This window comes from Spermophilus citellus, assembly GCF_964194105.1.
Source record: "Spermophilus citellus genome assembly, chromosome: 10".
In the NCBI taxonomy this organism is placed as follows: Eukaryota; Metazoa; Chordata; class Mammalia; order Rodentia; family Sciuridae; genus Spermophilus; species Spermophilus citellus.
Genome location: NC_138197.1, coordinates 65,493,593 through 65,509,057, shown reverse-complemented (window position 1 = coordinate 65,509,057; position 15,465 = coordinate 65,493,593). Strand labels below are relative to the sequence as shown.

Below are 15,465 nucleotides of genomic sequence, written 5' to 3'. Positions count from 1 at the left end.
TTTAAAGGGAGTTTTTTTCTACACACCTTGCTAAAATCAAAACACAAAAATGTCTGGCTTTCTCCTATTCTACCAATTACTCCCCATTAAAAAAAAAAAAAGTAATGTGCTCAGGTTGTAATGACTTTTTATTGAGCTCATGCTTGTTCCTGGTGACCTTTTTTCTAAGACTTACAAACCATCTCCTTAAAAATCTCATTCTGTGAGATTCTTGGAGGTGAATGGTTCAGTTTCAATGTCTCCATTTATCAGAACTGAGACTAGTCCAACTTACTTCTACCTTAATCTAACCCCTATTTTAAAAACTTACATTTTCATTCTACTCTTCTCTCCTATTCCAATATTGCCTCAAAATCACCAACCGTGGTTCACAAACAAATCTACAAGCTCCTGTAATATCTGATTGACATAGAATTTTCTCAGGTGGGAGATTTCAGCCCATTTGGAATAACCATATTCCTTTCTAAAACATTCCTGAGCAGAATGGGTTTCTAGAGTCCTTCCCCTAGGCTTTGACAATTTCAAGTTTGTACCACTCCAGCCTTCCCCTGGGCTTGTTCACCTTCACTGGTAGAAGAGACAGAAGTAATATAGAAGCTGACAAGTTGTTTTCTCTGTCATCTCATACCATTAAACTGTCTTCCTTAAACTGAGGACCTATTACTGCACCTTCATCATCTAGCTTAATTCAACAACCAAATCAATCAATTCATCAATCTCATCTTGCTAAACATTTTTTTTTTCCACAAGCTTCAATTCACTCTGGACTTTAACACTTAAAAATTAATGATGGGGAAAAAAATAAAAGATTGGAGTGTTCCAGAGGATTGTTAGTATAGTTGGCATTTTGAGTTAAACTGGCTGAAGGGGGTCTGGCCTGGCTGGGTGTAGCCACCTAATCACCATTCACAGGTTCTCTAGGAAAAGATATTCTGCATCCCAAAGAAGTGACTTGGAAAGAAACTTCTGAATAACAACCTTTGCATATAACTCTGCCTACTTCTGCTCATACTCTCCAATCCTAACAAATCTACAAATTTAGCTTCTGAAATAGCCATGTACAGAACATAAATATTCCTCCATATTCAGATGAATGCACAAAAAGCTTTCAACATTGAAATGCCACACGAATTCTAGTCACAGGAAATAGGCCAAAAGAGCAATTCTGACTAGCCAGTTTATCCTTGATTTTATTTTCCCTTTTGAGAGTTCTTTTTCCAAATTAATATTCCTTTGTTTGCTCTTTGGGGGGTGAGTTTCTGTTTTCTTTTAGTTTGACAAACTTAGTGCCAAAAACATAAGGCAAAGCCATCATATTTCTGTTTACAGAGGCAAAAAATGTAAGTCCAAGTGAAGAAGAACTTGAGTGAGAGAGCCCTGTCCTGTCTTATTCCCACAATTCCTGACCCTGAAGATTCTGAGAGTTTGAGACATACCATAGGACTTTAGTGGAGCAGCTAGCATTAGTGAGAAAGACCTTGGAATGACCATGAAATAAACTGAAATATTTTTCAAAAGTCCCAGCAAGAATTCACTTACCTCAGCAATAACCAAAATAAAGTAGTCTGGATTGCAAAACAAAAGAGATTTAAACGGACTCTTGGAACTACTTTGAAATAAGACCTGACCAACCACTTTGAAACTAACCTACAAATTAAAATCTGCAGACCTGTGGGCAGTGGCTGGTTTCCCTCTCATCCCATTCACACCACCAGGAAAGGGAAGAAGATTAATGTTCCCCTTTTTTTCACAAGCCACTTTCAGACCATTAGTCTCCAACGTCCTTGGGAGAAAATTCCATTTAGGTCAATGTGAGTAGAATATATTCCCAGAGTTTGCTAAAATTTATCATCTCCAACTCATCACTGCTGCTTCTGGACACTGAAAATCCAGTCCGTGACACACATTTCGCTCTCCACTGTGTCCTCCACCATGCCAGAAGGAAATACAGATATCCTGCAGGCAGAATGTGACCAGAACACATATGTCCCAGGAGCGTGGCTTCTTACCAATGCTCTTATTCCCCTTATACATTAAATGCCACGGACCCCCCCAGGGCCCTTGTCATTTCTTGAAAAGTTCTTTTTCTAAAATTGCTTATTGAAAGATCTCTCTGACACAACTACATTTCCTTCTGAAGTCACAAAGACCTCTGAAGCCCTTTGTCTTCTTCTAAACACTCTGCTGATTCTTCCTTCCTTTCCTCCTTTCCTCAGATTGCATTCCATAGCTCATTCTTCCAATACTTCACTCTTCCCATCATGTCCATCCAGGAAAGCTTCCACTCTGGTTGAAGCCTGCTTTCTTCTTCCTGTGTCCGAGTGATCCTTCCTGTGTCAGAGCAGGGAAGTTTGGGATCATCAGCCTCATCTAATCCCTTATTGCTGCCCAGAAATCCTAGAACTTTTTTCCAGGTTTTTGCCATCAGCCTACTGCACAAGTCTTCAAAACCACTTCTAAGTGCCTTCTCTTCACTCTCAGCAGCTGGTAACAGGAGATGCCTATTGGGAGCCCTCAACTTCTCCCTATGAAGCCCACAAACCACAAGTATTGGCCTCTACTCCTACGCAGTGAGAGACACTGTTCCTCCTACTGAATGTTGACCCTTCTACCTATACCCTGCAAACCCCTCCACGGCCCTCTTCAGAACTACTCTCTTCCCTAGACTCAGTTGCTCCTCTTAAATGGATCCTTCTTAAGCTTGCTCACATTTCTCCATCTGATAAAAGAAAATCATCCTGGCTCTCATTCTCTCCTCCTGTTCTTTCTTATTCTCTAGTCCCTCATTGGCACACTCCCTAAAAGAAAGGTCAGCATTTTCTATTTTCTTTCTCCTGCTCATTCCACAATCCATTCTAACCTGGATTAGAGTGACATCCAAAACACTGCACAAAAACAGCTCTAAGGATACCAGTGACCTCGATGCTTTTCAGTGTTTATCTAACTCAATGTCTCTCAAATGGGGCAACTTTGTCCCTGGGGAATATTTGGCCATGACTAGTTGCCATTCCTTCCCCCAGGCAGGGAACATTGACATCTAGTGGGTAGAGACCAGGGATGCTGCTAAACATCCTACAACGCACAGGATGACACCCTCCCCATCCCCACCCACAACACATTAATTCAGACCAAAATGTCAGTGGTGCCAAGGTTGAGAAATTGTGATCGAACTGGATCTTGCCTCCTTCTAGGTGTGAATGTCCACATCTATGGCCACCTATGGACCAGACTCCATCCCTTCTTGTCTTCTCAAGGATATTATTTAAAAAATTATTCTTTCCATTCCTGCATCATCAACTTTTCTCTCCCTACAAATTTTCTCTCCCACTTTACAAACAGGAAGTCCTGTTATCTTAAAACTGAACACTCTTCAACCCAACTCTTCCTTCAGATACTGCCTTCTTTCTCTGAATTCTTGTCCAGAGGAAAAAAAAGTTCAAAAGATTAAGATGTTACCTAAAATTCCAGATATCCCACTCTTCTTCTGCTGCCTGTTTTCAATCATTCCTAATTAGGATTTGGTTCCACCACTAAACTCAGATTTCTCTTGTCAAATCCTTTTCCCCATTGCCAAGTCCAATGGTCATTCCCTTCTACTTTTCACTTCTTCATCTTGGCTCCTAGGACTCTCTTCATCTTCCTCCTACCTCCATGACTTCCTCTGCTGATTATTCCTCTTCTTCCTGACCTATAAATATTGGGGCCCCCAGGGCTCAATCCAGAATCTCTATGTCACTCCTTTGCTGCTTGTCCATAGCTTTACGCACTGTCTACCTGCTGACAACTCCCAGATCTCTGACTGAACCTCTCTTTAACTCCAGATACATATGTCCCACTGCATTTTGATCTCTCTCCACTTGGATGTTACAAATTTTGCATATCCAGAACAAAACTTTTAGTATCATCTATCTCTCTACAAATTGCTCCTTCCACAGTCTTCCAAATCAAAAGCTTTTGTCAAGTCATCCTTGACTGCTATTTCTCATACACTGCACATCTGCTTTGTCAACAAATCTATTACTTCTACTTTCCAAATACATCCAGAATTGGCATGTCTCACTACTACTATAATGAACACTCAGCCACCACCATCTCATCCTTGGATTCCTGGACAGGACTAATAGGTCTCCTTGCTTCCCCATAGCCTATTCTCAGCACAGCCAAGTGATCCTACTAAAGCACACAGTCAGGTCACCCCTCTGCTCAGAACCCTCACATTTATATAAATATAAATATATATATAAAGGACACTTAAAAGTCTTTTACCCTCAAATGTAACTCAGAGTAAAACCAAACTCAGAGTAAAACCAAAGTTTATTTAAAGTCCCCAAATCTATTATTCTCCCTATCCTTCATTCCATTCTGACCATACTGGCCTCCTTCCATTTTCCCAGACACATAACAAATCCCTCACCTCAAGTCCTGTGTTTATGCCACTCCTGCCTGGAATGCTTTCTCTGCACATTTCCAAATAGTTTGCTCCAGCACAACTTTCAGGTTTTTTCACTTGGCATCTTCTCAGTGAGATATGTCCTAAAAACCCTATTTAAAACTGTTACCACCACTAACCAACACATGCATAAAATCGCTATTATCTTTTTCTAAAGGCTTTATCAGCTGACATGTTTCATTTCTTCCTCACCAAAATATTAGCTCTATAAATACAGGGATATTGTTTTCTGTATGTTAACTGTACTACTTAGGCATCAAATAAATAGTAGACATCAAATAAATATTTGTTGAGTGAATTAATACTTTAACTCTTCCTTGAGATCAACTGCATTTTTTACCTGGTTGAATATAATCAAATCTGAATTTCAGGAAATTAGCATTATTTTCTATAAAGTAATATCTTCCCTCAAAAAAAGGAGGTCCCCCCCCCCCCGCGCTCAATTTCAAATGAGAATAATTACTCCTTGGACCTGCTTCACTCTGTACAACCATGATTATAAGGATTCACATTTATTCCACTTTAATCCTCATCTTCCTAAGCCTATTTGTCTATCTAATCTTTCTAAATCCTAGGTTTCTCATCATCTGTCTTGGTTTATGCTATTATAATCCTAATATTCTTTTGCCAGCTCAAACTCTTCATTATTTACTCCAAATCTGGTGGAAGGTAAACAATGAAAAATATCAATTAGCATGAGATCAGAGATAAGAATATTCCTGCTTCTAAAAAGCCAGGAGAGTTATATATAAAGCTCCAGTTCCAGAAAAATAAAAAGGAGATATTAATGATGAGGCATGGATCACAAAACATAAATTTTTAGCCTCTCTTTTCCTTCCATGTGTTTCCACATTGACCACAGACTGGGTTCTGATGGTGCAATATCTCCCAGCTTGCTGTAAACAGATTCAGTGCTGCTAGATTGGACTCCTTTATCCACACCCCACCCTTTGTCCAGTGTGTGCTCAGTCTGTCAGGTCCTTCTGAGTTCCTAGGTCAATGCCAATGGAGCCAGGGTATTTATAAAGAGCCTTGCCCACTACCTTTCCAAACTTGAAGTCTGTGGGTTCAGCCATGCATTTTGGATAGACTCCTTAGATCTCCTTTGCTTTTAACCACAGACCTGGGATTGGAAACACCTGGGGGGGCTACGCATCACCTGCAGGCAACCACGTTGCAGAACACTTATCTGCTCCATTGCTATGTGGATGGCTCCCCATCTTCAGTTCTAACCACAGAAGCCTATTTCTTTCATTTCTACTTCTAAGTCTGCACTCTGTGAACCTGAGTCTCTGGCACTCAGTTCCCAGCCTCGTGTTGACCAATCTCCTTTCCCAGAATCTTCACATGCCAAGTCTACTTTCATCTCTGTTCCCAAAGGATGGCCACCACTTACATGCTTCCAAGAGTGTCTAGCTGTGCCACCACTTTCCCGACTAGATATCTCTTGAACAATAGCTTTTGAGAATTATAATGTCATGAATTATACTTCATGAATAGGACAGATCAGACAATATTAAAGAAGGTACCAATAATGACACAAAAAAAATAGCATGGGAAAATGCTGATGATATTTATAAAACAAATTTTCACTGTGCTTAAACAACAACAAAACTGAACTTGGTATGGTGTCCCACCATAGCAACGTCACCAAGTTACACTCTACTGCCAGCGCTCAGCCAGGCCCCTTTCACCTTGACTCCCTCTCACATATCCACCTTACCTCATCTACCTCATAGTTTCTAGTTTCAACACGTTCCCAACTCCTCAAACACTCTGGGGTAGCAAGAACTCATGTGTCTTACACCCACATCTCTGTTCACCTTTTAACATTCTAGCATAGTTTGGCTCAACTCACTTGCCTCAGTCTGTAAAGGAGAAGGGGAGGTGGAGAGAAGCAACATAGGTGGCAGATAATCAATAGACAAATCTGCAGTGAGTTTGAGAAGAGGTCAGTAGAAATGCTGCCTGAGAACAAGGTTGGCTGCCATCGCTGGGCACATGGAGCTGACAAAAGCTCTCTCAGACCTTATTTAAAGTGAAAGAAAAACAGAAATTCTAAAAAACAAACGAATAATGATAAGCATTTTATTGTCCCTGTTGGCCAAACTATATAAATATGTCCTGTTATAGAAAAACACTAGACTTTTGATCCTTCTAAAATCTGAAGTACTTGAGGATAACGCCTGAGTAAACACAGTCTATGCCCTTTTTTATTTCAGTTCAACTCAGCAAACTGCGGTTGGACCTTCCAAAATGCCAGATGGAGAAAAATAGAATACTGATTTTCCAGCTCCTTTTATTCTTCCTAGTTTTCTGTTTTCAATTCTGCTTTGCTCTGGGGTTCTCTTGGCTCCCAGGTTCCTATTGTAACTCCCATTTCTGATTTTTAAAATCTGATTTGGATCAGCTTACCCGACTTTCTCCTGGCATGTGCCCCGCCGGCCTGCCTGCACAACTGGAGCCACCGGTTTCACTGACACTGTAACCTTCTGCCTACAAAAAGGGCTACTCTCAAACAGAATGCAGGATTCCCTGGAGCATGCTATTCTCAAGGGACTTTCTCTGTGTCTCCTGTTTGTTTACCATGGAGACAGCAGTTTAGGTGATATATGTTTACCATGAGACCAGGAGTACACGGGCTATAGTGATGCTGAGGAGAAAATACAAGCAGCTATTTATATGCTACACAAAGATGTGGCATGTAATGAGCATCGGAGGTGTGAAAAACCTATAAAACAAAAAGAAAAATCACAGATTCCTTCCTGAACATGGTATGAACACACAATTAGAGACAGATAACAGCCAGGACAGAGAAATGGATTATCAACTGCATGTATGTAGTAATCATGATTAACCCATTAAGTCCCAAGTTGTCAATGAAACTGACACAGGTGAATTAAAATAGATCGGAAATCAGAATGTAGAGTTTATATATCCTTTATATATATATATTTTCATACATGTATTTTTTTCCAAATGTTCTAATCATTTACCTATTACTTTGCTCAAAAGACTAGACTTCTAAAAAGAGAATAATTACTTCTAACTTTACCGTGAGTGGTGCATATGTTGCTCAACTTAAGTTTTTATAGGTGTTCCACACCTGGGGCGATGGGATAAAATGGGATAGTGTCTTTTAGCTCTACCAGTGTAGTCTAATGAAACTACTCGATTATTCTTGAGGCATGATAGTGGAAAACAAAAAAGTGGGGATTTAGCCTAGGAATCTCCCCAGCTTGGGTGTGCCCAGAGTCATTGTTAAAATAAGTCTCTCAACAGGGTGAATATATTCTGTGATCCTAGTCCTACCTCTGGCCATTCTGGCTCAAACTAGCCAGTTTCCGAATGCCAAAAATGAAAACGTGGTTGTCAAGAGGATATGCTAAAGGTGGAGGACGTTCACCAACACAGCTGAACCAAAAAACGCCACTAAGGGAAGCTGAACTCCAACGTGACAAAATACCAGAACCTGTTCTTGAGAAAAAAACACTTCTATTCTCACACAGGAATTTTGTGTGAACTACATGTGTGTTTACCAGGCACACCAACATCTTGTTGCACACATTTCTTTTTAGATTAGTTTATGTTACTTAAAGAACATCAACAAAAAGCAGTTAATAAAAAGAAAAAAAGGAGGCACCAAGAGTTTGTACCAAGAGCACACTCAAATGTGAAACACCTATGAATTCTGCTTTTGGACTCTAACTACAAAAAGTAAGAAAAGCCACAAACTGCTCTGCTTCTTTAAGACACAGGAACACTGGTGAGCATTCACAATTTTCCTCCACTGAAAATCTCACTGAATATAACAGGGAAGTCATTGAATACTATGTCTTTTTATTATATCCAAGTGATTTTCACAGTAGGCAATCTGCAAGTGCGCCACAGGAGCCCCACACTTTGCAATAAAATGGCATTGTGGATACAGCTTTATGTGCGATCCTTTTCAGTCCAGGGCACTGTCTGGTTTCCTTATTCTTGGTCAAATTGAGTGGGAAATCCATAAAGAGGGAATGAGAAGAGGAAAAACACATAATGAGTTCTTTTTTTGCCTTTATCAATAACAAAACCATGCTCTGTCAATTACTGAAGTGGTGAATGTATATCACACTTTGAAAATAAACTAAAAAAGGTTTTTTGCATTGCTAAAGCAATTGGTAGACAAGCCACTGGCAACAGGAACAACAACAACAAAAAAAAGTCAGTAAATTCAGGTGGATTCTGGCTTGCTTTCCCTACATATATAGTGCAATAATGTGGCACATGAGTCAGAGAAACACTTCTTCCCATCCCCTTTCTCCAAATGAGCCTAATATAAAATCTATTTGGTAAGGACATTTTGCAAGGCATCCTATGTGCTTAATTTTCTTTAAACAAGGCATTAATAAAATCACAGTAGCATCTAATAAGATTTTTAATTCCTTAAGGGTAGGAACCATGCCTAATCTTTAATGAGTCCAATTGAGTAGAAGCATTAGTTTGCCTCTTGGTAGGAAACAGCAACAGAATAGTCCTAGTCCTATGAGGCTGTATTACTGCAAGTTTCAAAAGGAAATGAGAATCACACTGTGTTTACTATAAATGACTGGTAATGGTCAATGTACCTGTCTGTGCTTAGTAAAGACTGCTTTCCAGAGCAAGCGAGCACAGAAACTGAGCACAAGGGTATCAAGGAATGAAGTGGGACCTTTGGAAAGTCATTGCTAGTTTATTGCAGAATGAGTTCCTGTTTGCAATTGCATGAGCAGTGTGAAGATCAAGCCTACAGTGCATGATGCTGAGATACTGAAGTTCAGTAACCTGTTCCCCAGGGACACCAGAGCATTCTGAACACAATCACTGCCACAGGAGGATTTTATGCCAGACCTGGAATCACTGAAGAACAGAATTCATAAAAAAAAAAAAAAAAATCTTTTTCCCTACTTTGTAAAAAAGTCTCTGGCTAGTTAATACAAATTTAAGATAAAGTGATAATACTCACAAACTCCGGGGTTTGGAAATCCTGCTGACTTTCCAATGATCCAAAATTGGGAACAATTGTCTGTTCAAAGTTTTCCAACACTGAAAATAAATAGATAAGTAGATAAATAAAGCATGAACTTTCATTGGCTGTATACAGGAATGGGGCAACTAAGAACTGTAGCTCTCTTACAGTTTTACATTATTTAACACTTTCAGTTATCAGAAACACTCAAACCCTTCCACAGCTGTTTCATCCATGGGATAATGCCATACTGGAAGGATATTAGGTCTTAAAATTCCCCAGGCTGTCTAGCATGGAAAATCACTTAGCTTCTACACAGCAACTAGATGTTATGAGTCTAGCTAAGAAACACTTTAGTCTACTAGTGCTCTTTTTTCTGCAATTTCTCAAAATACTGATGGGGAGTCATTCTGGGTTAGCAATTTTAAAATATGTTAGAAAGCAACATATGACAAATATCATGGGAATCAAGTAAAATTTTTTCTAGATCATTTTAAGAAACTTAAAAAGAAAACAAATTAATTTTATCTCATAATGCCCCAATTATCACTTGAATACATATCTAAAAATTGTTAGCAAACTATCTTTACATTTTTCTTGGACTAAGTCTTAGGAAATCACTGAACTTTTCATATTCAAAGTGCATTTCAATGCAGGCTAGCCATATTTCAAAAGTTCATAGCCCCACATAACTAGTGGCTACAATATTAGACATGTGCAGTGCTTAGAGGGATAGAGGAACCAAATCCAGTAGATGCATCATTCTTTAAGAGACTGTTCTATCTTGTCAATGTTATGGACAGAATAAAAGAGATTATTCCAGAAAAAAAGACACTGAGAAAACAATAAAATCATATATCATGTGTAGTTTTGAGTTAGATACTGATTTAAAGAAGTGTAGGAAAAAACATTATGGGCTGCAGAACTAGCTCTGCAGTAAGCTGATTGCCTAGCATGTGTGAGGACCCGTGTTCGATCACTAATGTCACAAAAGTTGGGAAAACTTAAATATTGGTTAAGTGTAAGATTATACTAAGGAATTATCATTAATGATAATTGTAACAATATAACTTCAACTACATAAGAAAATGCTCTTGATTAAATTTAGAGACATATTAAACAGTTAAAATATAGTTTAATATTTAAATCAATTTGAATAGACATTCTCATTTATTAATGGGCCTACATCTCTTCAACAAGTCAATGACACGAAAAAGGGATGAGGTTAAAATTTAAAGAGTGTTGCTGTAAGCCCAGCTACCCAGGAGGCTTGTAGGAGAATCATAAGTTTGAGGCTGAGGTCAGCCTTGAAAAAGACGCTGTCACGAAATAAAAAAGGCTAGGGATATAGCTCAGTGGTAAAGCAGCCCTAGGTTCAATCTCCAGTACCAGCCACTCCCTCCAAAAAACCAATTGAAGAGTATATTAAGGGACATACAACTGCTAACAGTATGTGGTCCATGACTGGTCCTAATTTGGACAAATTAGGTTTTGATACAGAGTCCCGGCACATTTGAGTACAGAATAGGTATTAAAAGAAATTGTTTTTAATTTTATTGTGTGGTATTACCTTAGCTTTGTAGTGACTTGTTTTAACACAGTCTATTTTTTTTTAATCTATTAAAGGCTTTTGTGAAAGAGAGGACTGAGTTATCCTCAATCCAAATAAATTTTTCCCTTCAGTGACCCAAAAGGTGGTTAAACATCTACAGGAGACATCTGTAAGAGATCTCTCAGTGACTAATTACAAAACAAAATATCAGCCAACAATTGAGCCCATTCAGTTACCAAATCCTTGAAATCTCAATATCTCAATTACATTTTAGGTTCAAATTGATTCTGGGAGAAAAAAAAAAAGGTACTTTTTTGTCCATTTAACTTATTTCTTTGTACCTATTATGACCTGAAAAGAAAGGCCAGTAGAAATGATAGCACAAAGAAGTGATTCTAACTTTTTTGAAAATCTGAGTTCATGAGAGGACCCCATGTGTGAACCAGAGCAAAAATGGTAAACACAGAAGCAAGCTGAGGCTTGACAAGCAGCAACCAAAGGCGAGACTGAGGTGCTCACCCCTGAGAACTACAGGAGGGCTACAGCAATTCTGCAGTGTTACACTTGAAGCATCCTAACATAATAAGCTGATTATTCCAACAGCAGAACAACAGCTGTCCAAGATAATTACATTCCTGCAGACCACCTTTAAAACTTGCTAAAATGTGCTTGTGTATATACCAGGCTATAGGAAGAGTTTTGTAAATTGGTTGTGGAGCTTGGCTTACATCTAGAAGACAAGACCTCACCTTTTTATAGCATCAAGAGAGTGACAGGAGAAATTACATCTGTGGTATTTATGATGTGTTGTTTTATGGCATATATATATACACACACACACACACACACACACACACACACTATAAATGTAATGACGTGACTTCACTTTGACATCTTATCAGGATTCCTATATGAATGTCTGATGTATCTATTATGTATCTGGGGTCAACAGATGGATAGAGCTACTGTAGTAGGGTTTTTTTTCTTTCTTTCTTTTTTTTTAAAGAACAGGCTTAAGAAAGTATGCATTTTGCCTAAAGACAGAGGCAAAACAAGATGTATTATCCAGATGTTCTATCAAATGAAAGGCATCAATGCAACTTGAAAGTATTTGTGAAAGAAAATATAGAACTATTGACAATTTTAGTTATTCTTCTGTTAATGGAAAGTAACAGATCCACTGGTTCATGTCAACACAAAGGAGAAACTACATTTGAGGGAATAAAAACAGAAATGGCTTTATTGTAATAGCACCTGGGAAGAACAAAGCCTCAGCTCATGACCTATTATAGCACACAGAAGCAAATGATTTATGAAGCTAATATGATAATTACACTTCTACTACTGAGGGTTCCAGCAAATGACATTCTCATTTCTGGTAAGCTAATATAGCTGGAAAATAACTCCATTTCTCAGGGAAAAAAAGTCAAAATTAAGGTGACATTTGAGGTCTTTTTATTAAAACATGCAAAATTAGGGGGGAATCTTCTGAAAAAGCAAAATGTCAATTTTCTTTCTTTGTAAAAATCATTTTTCTTAATATATTTTGGAATGTGTTTTTAGTACCGTCACTATGTCTTGACTTTATACAACAGAAGTGCCACCTTGAACAGCATCACCGTTAATTTATTTAATTTCATCCTTTGAAACATAAAAAGTATTTGGGACCTCTGTGTTAGCATAGTTCATCAATAGGCTGACTAGAGGACTAAAAGCTAGTTTTTCTAATATGATGTGAAAAAACTTTGGTCTTGACACATAGATGGAATTTTGAGCAGATGCACAATGAAAGGGCAAGTGGAAGTCAAGTTCAACAAATACTCCCTGCCTATTGTCTCTGTTGCACAGGCAGGGCATTTTAAGATTTAGGAATACCAAGTTTCCACTTCCTAAGGAAAGGAATTCAAGACATGATTAATGTTAATTTTAGTACCATTTATAAATACCAGGCTAGACAGATATACAGAGTGCTGCAACAATACTGCCAATAGGCTTACTACTGGGAAAAATCAATACTTGGAGATTTACGTCAAAAGAAACCCGCTAAATGTCTTTCTTCTCTTTCTAGATTTAATAATAAATTAGTCAGGTACAGTGGGGCACGCCTATAATCCAGGGACTCTGGAGGATGAGGCAGGAGGATAGAAAGTTTGAGGTTAGCCTCAGAACGTAGCAAGGACCTAAGCAACTTAGTAATATCCTGTCTCAAAAAACAAAAGGACCTGGGGAGGTGGCTCAGTGATTAAATACCCATGAGTTCAATCCACATCTCCCCAAAATAAAAACAAAACCCCCAAGCAAAATAAATTAATCATACATCAATTAGCTAAAAATGAAAGGAATGGAGAGCATATTTTAAAAACTTTCTCAATGAAGTTAGTATAGTAAGACTGAAGCAATAAAATCCTTGGTACTAGTTCTGGCTTACTTATTTGGCAATCTAAAATGAAGGGTCTGACAAACCTACCTAGATGCTGGGTCATATTAATGGGTTAATAACAGGGCATTGTAAGCCTCACCAGAAAGCTGCGGTTCACATGTGTATTTATTTGTCTACCAATTATAAATGGAATAAATTAAAATTTATTATCCCAATTGTGAAATACAGTGATAACCTGTACAGCAAAGTGGACTACAATTTTAATGTAAACTGGCCAATCAAAATAACCATTATCTACAATTTTATAACAATCTATTGCCCAAGAGAAAACACAAAAACGACCTCTCAGTAAATTCACGAGTCAAAACCAAAGTGCATGATAAATAGTGCCCTATGAATGAAGATAATCAGACTCAGGCACCCTCACTTTATCTAATTTACAGTATCAGCATGGCAGCTGGTTGAGTTCAGCTGACTTATTTATTATGGTGATTGTACCATAGAAATGATCGAAGATATAGTGAATATATGAGAGAGAGCAGGTAAATATATACCAGGACTTGGAGCAAAGGGCACCAGGTTTCGACTAGTGGAATCTAATGGGTTCATGTTCTGAATCTCCAACTCTTTAGCTGCATGATCCTGGGTAATGTTTATTATTAGTTTATTTGCCTGAAGCCAATGATAACATTACTTTCCCTGATGATCTCAGAAGGCAGGGCAAAGATACAAACGACAATTTGAAAGCATGGTATTGTGGGGAGCCATTCTGACACGTGATTGGGTGACTCCCGTTAAGGGCCTGAGGCACTCTGGCTGTGTCGGAGTTATCCCGACCCTTTCCTGATGAGAGAGCCCATCCGTGTGGGGGTGTGCGTAACCACTGACCCTGGAGACCCAATCACTGACCCTGACCTTGGAGTACAGCCCCCCCTCAACCTTCATTGGATGGAATTCTCCCCTGAATCTCTTGTTTCCCCCAAATAAAAGGCTGATCCCCGGCGTGTTCGCTCTCTCTCTCTCTCTCTCTCCTGCTAGCCCAGAGTAATCCTCGCTGCCCTGCTGAGCGGCTGGAGGCAGGGAAACAGGGAGACCGAGCCGTCTCGGACCTAGCATTAAAATAAGGTACTGTCTGTGTGTTTTATTTTGATCTCTTCTAACTAACTGAATGCCAGAACCTCATTAATGAAACCACTGCGCAGGCCGCGTGGTAGAATTGGCGCCCAAGAGGGGGGCATTCTGAATTAGTTAGATTGAGTGGGAGCGCGCGCTAAAAAGATTAAGGAAATAGAAATAAAGAAATAAAGAGAAAATAGAGGAAATAAGGAAGATAAAGAAATAAGAGAAAGGAAGAAGTGACATTTGGGTCACAAAAGTAATAAAGAGGATAAAGAAAATAAAAAATAAGATAAGAGAAAGAAAAAAGTGACATTTGAGTCACAAAAGTACCGGAAAATATTGAAGGAAAGAGACGTTAATTTACTTAAAATGGGAAATTCTACTTCTTCGGATAAGGAAATGTATCTAACTATTTTAGACAGTATAATTAATCAGAAAGGAAAACAGATAAAGAAAACTCAGTTATTGCAATTCTTAAAGATTGTAGGTGAATATTGTCCTTGGTTTTGTGACCAAGAGTCTCCAAATTTACTTACTTGGGAGAAATTAGGAAGAAAGTTACAGAGAGTTTGTCTTTCTACTGAAATACCTGGAGGCATAGAGAATATACAGAGAACTTGGACGGCCCTAGAAATTTGTCTCTTTGAATACATGGACCAGAGTCCGTGGCCACCAGAAGAGCTTCTGAGAGGTATTCAAAGAGCCATTAGGTCTATTCAAATGGAAAATCAGCCTGAGGCTAAGTTAATTTCCTTTCCTTTGAGCCGTTTTAAAACAAAAGCGCTAGGAGCTAAAACAAAGGTTAGAAATGTACAAGCTAGCCCGCAGACAGATTATACAGAACAGCATGATAAAGAAGAAGCATCTCTAATCTTGGAGAGCCCTCCAGAAGTGGTAACCAATCTTCCTGGAGAGGAAAATACAAAGGAAACTCCTAGCGGGGCTCAGGTTTCTTCTCAGCCACGTGAGTTAGAAAC

The 15,465-nt window shown here is 38.7% G+C and overlaps 1 protein-coding gene across 2 annotated transcripts in view; it reads right to left on the bottom strand.

The window, feature by feature from the left end:
* Window positions 1-15,465, bottom strand: part of ANO6 (anoctamin 6) — a 202,438-nt gene that overhangs the window by 111,644 nt on the left and 75,329 nt on the right. For both annotated transcript variants that reach the window (XM_081310060.1, XM_081310061.1), the window contains one exon: window positions 9,435-9,514. In XM_081310060.1, coding sequence (XP_081166186.1) covers window positions 9,435-9,514 — 80 coding nt within the window. The remainder of the gene's footprint in view (window positions 1-9,434; window positions 9,515-15,465) is intronic.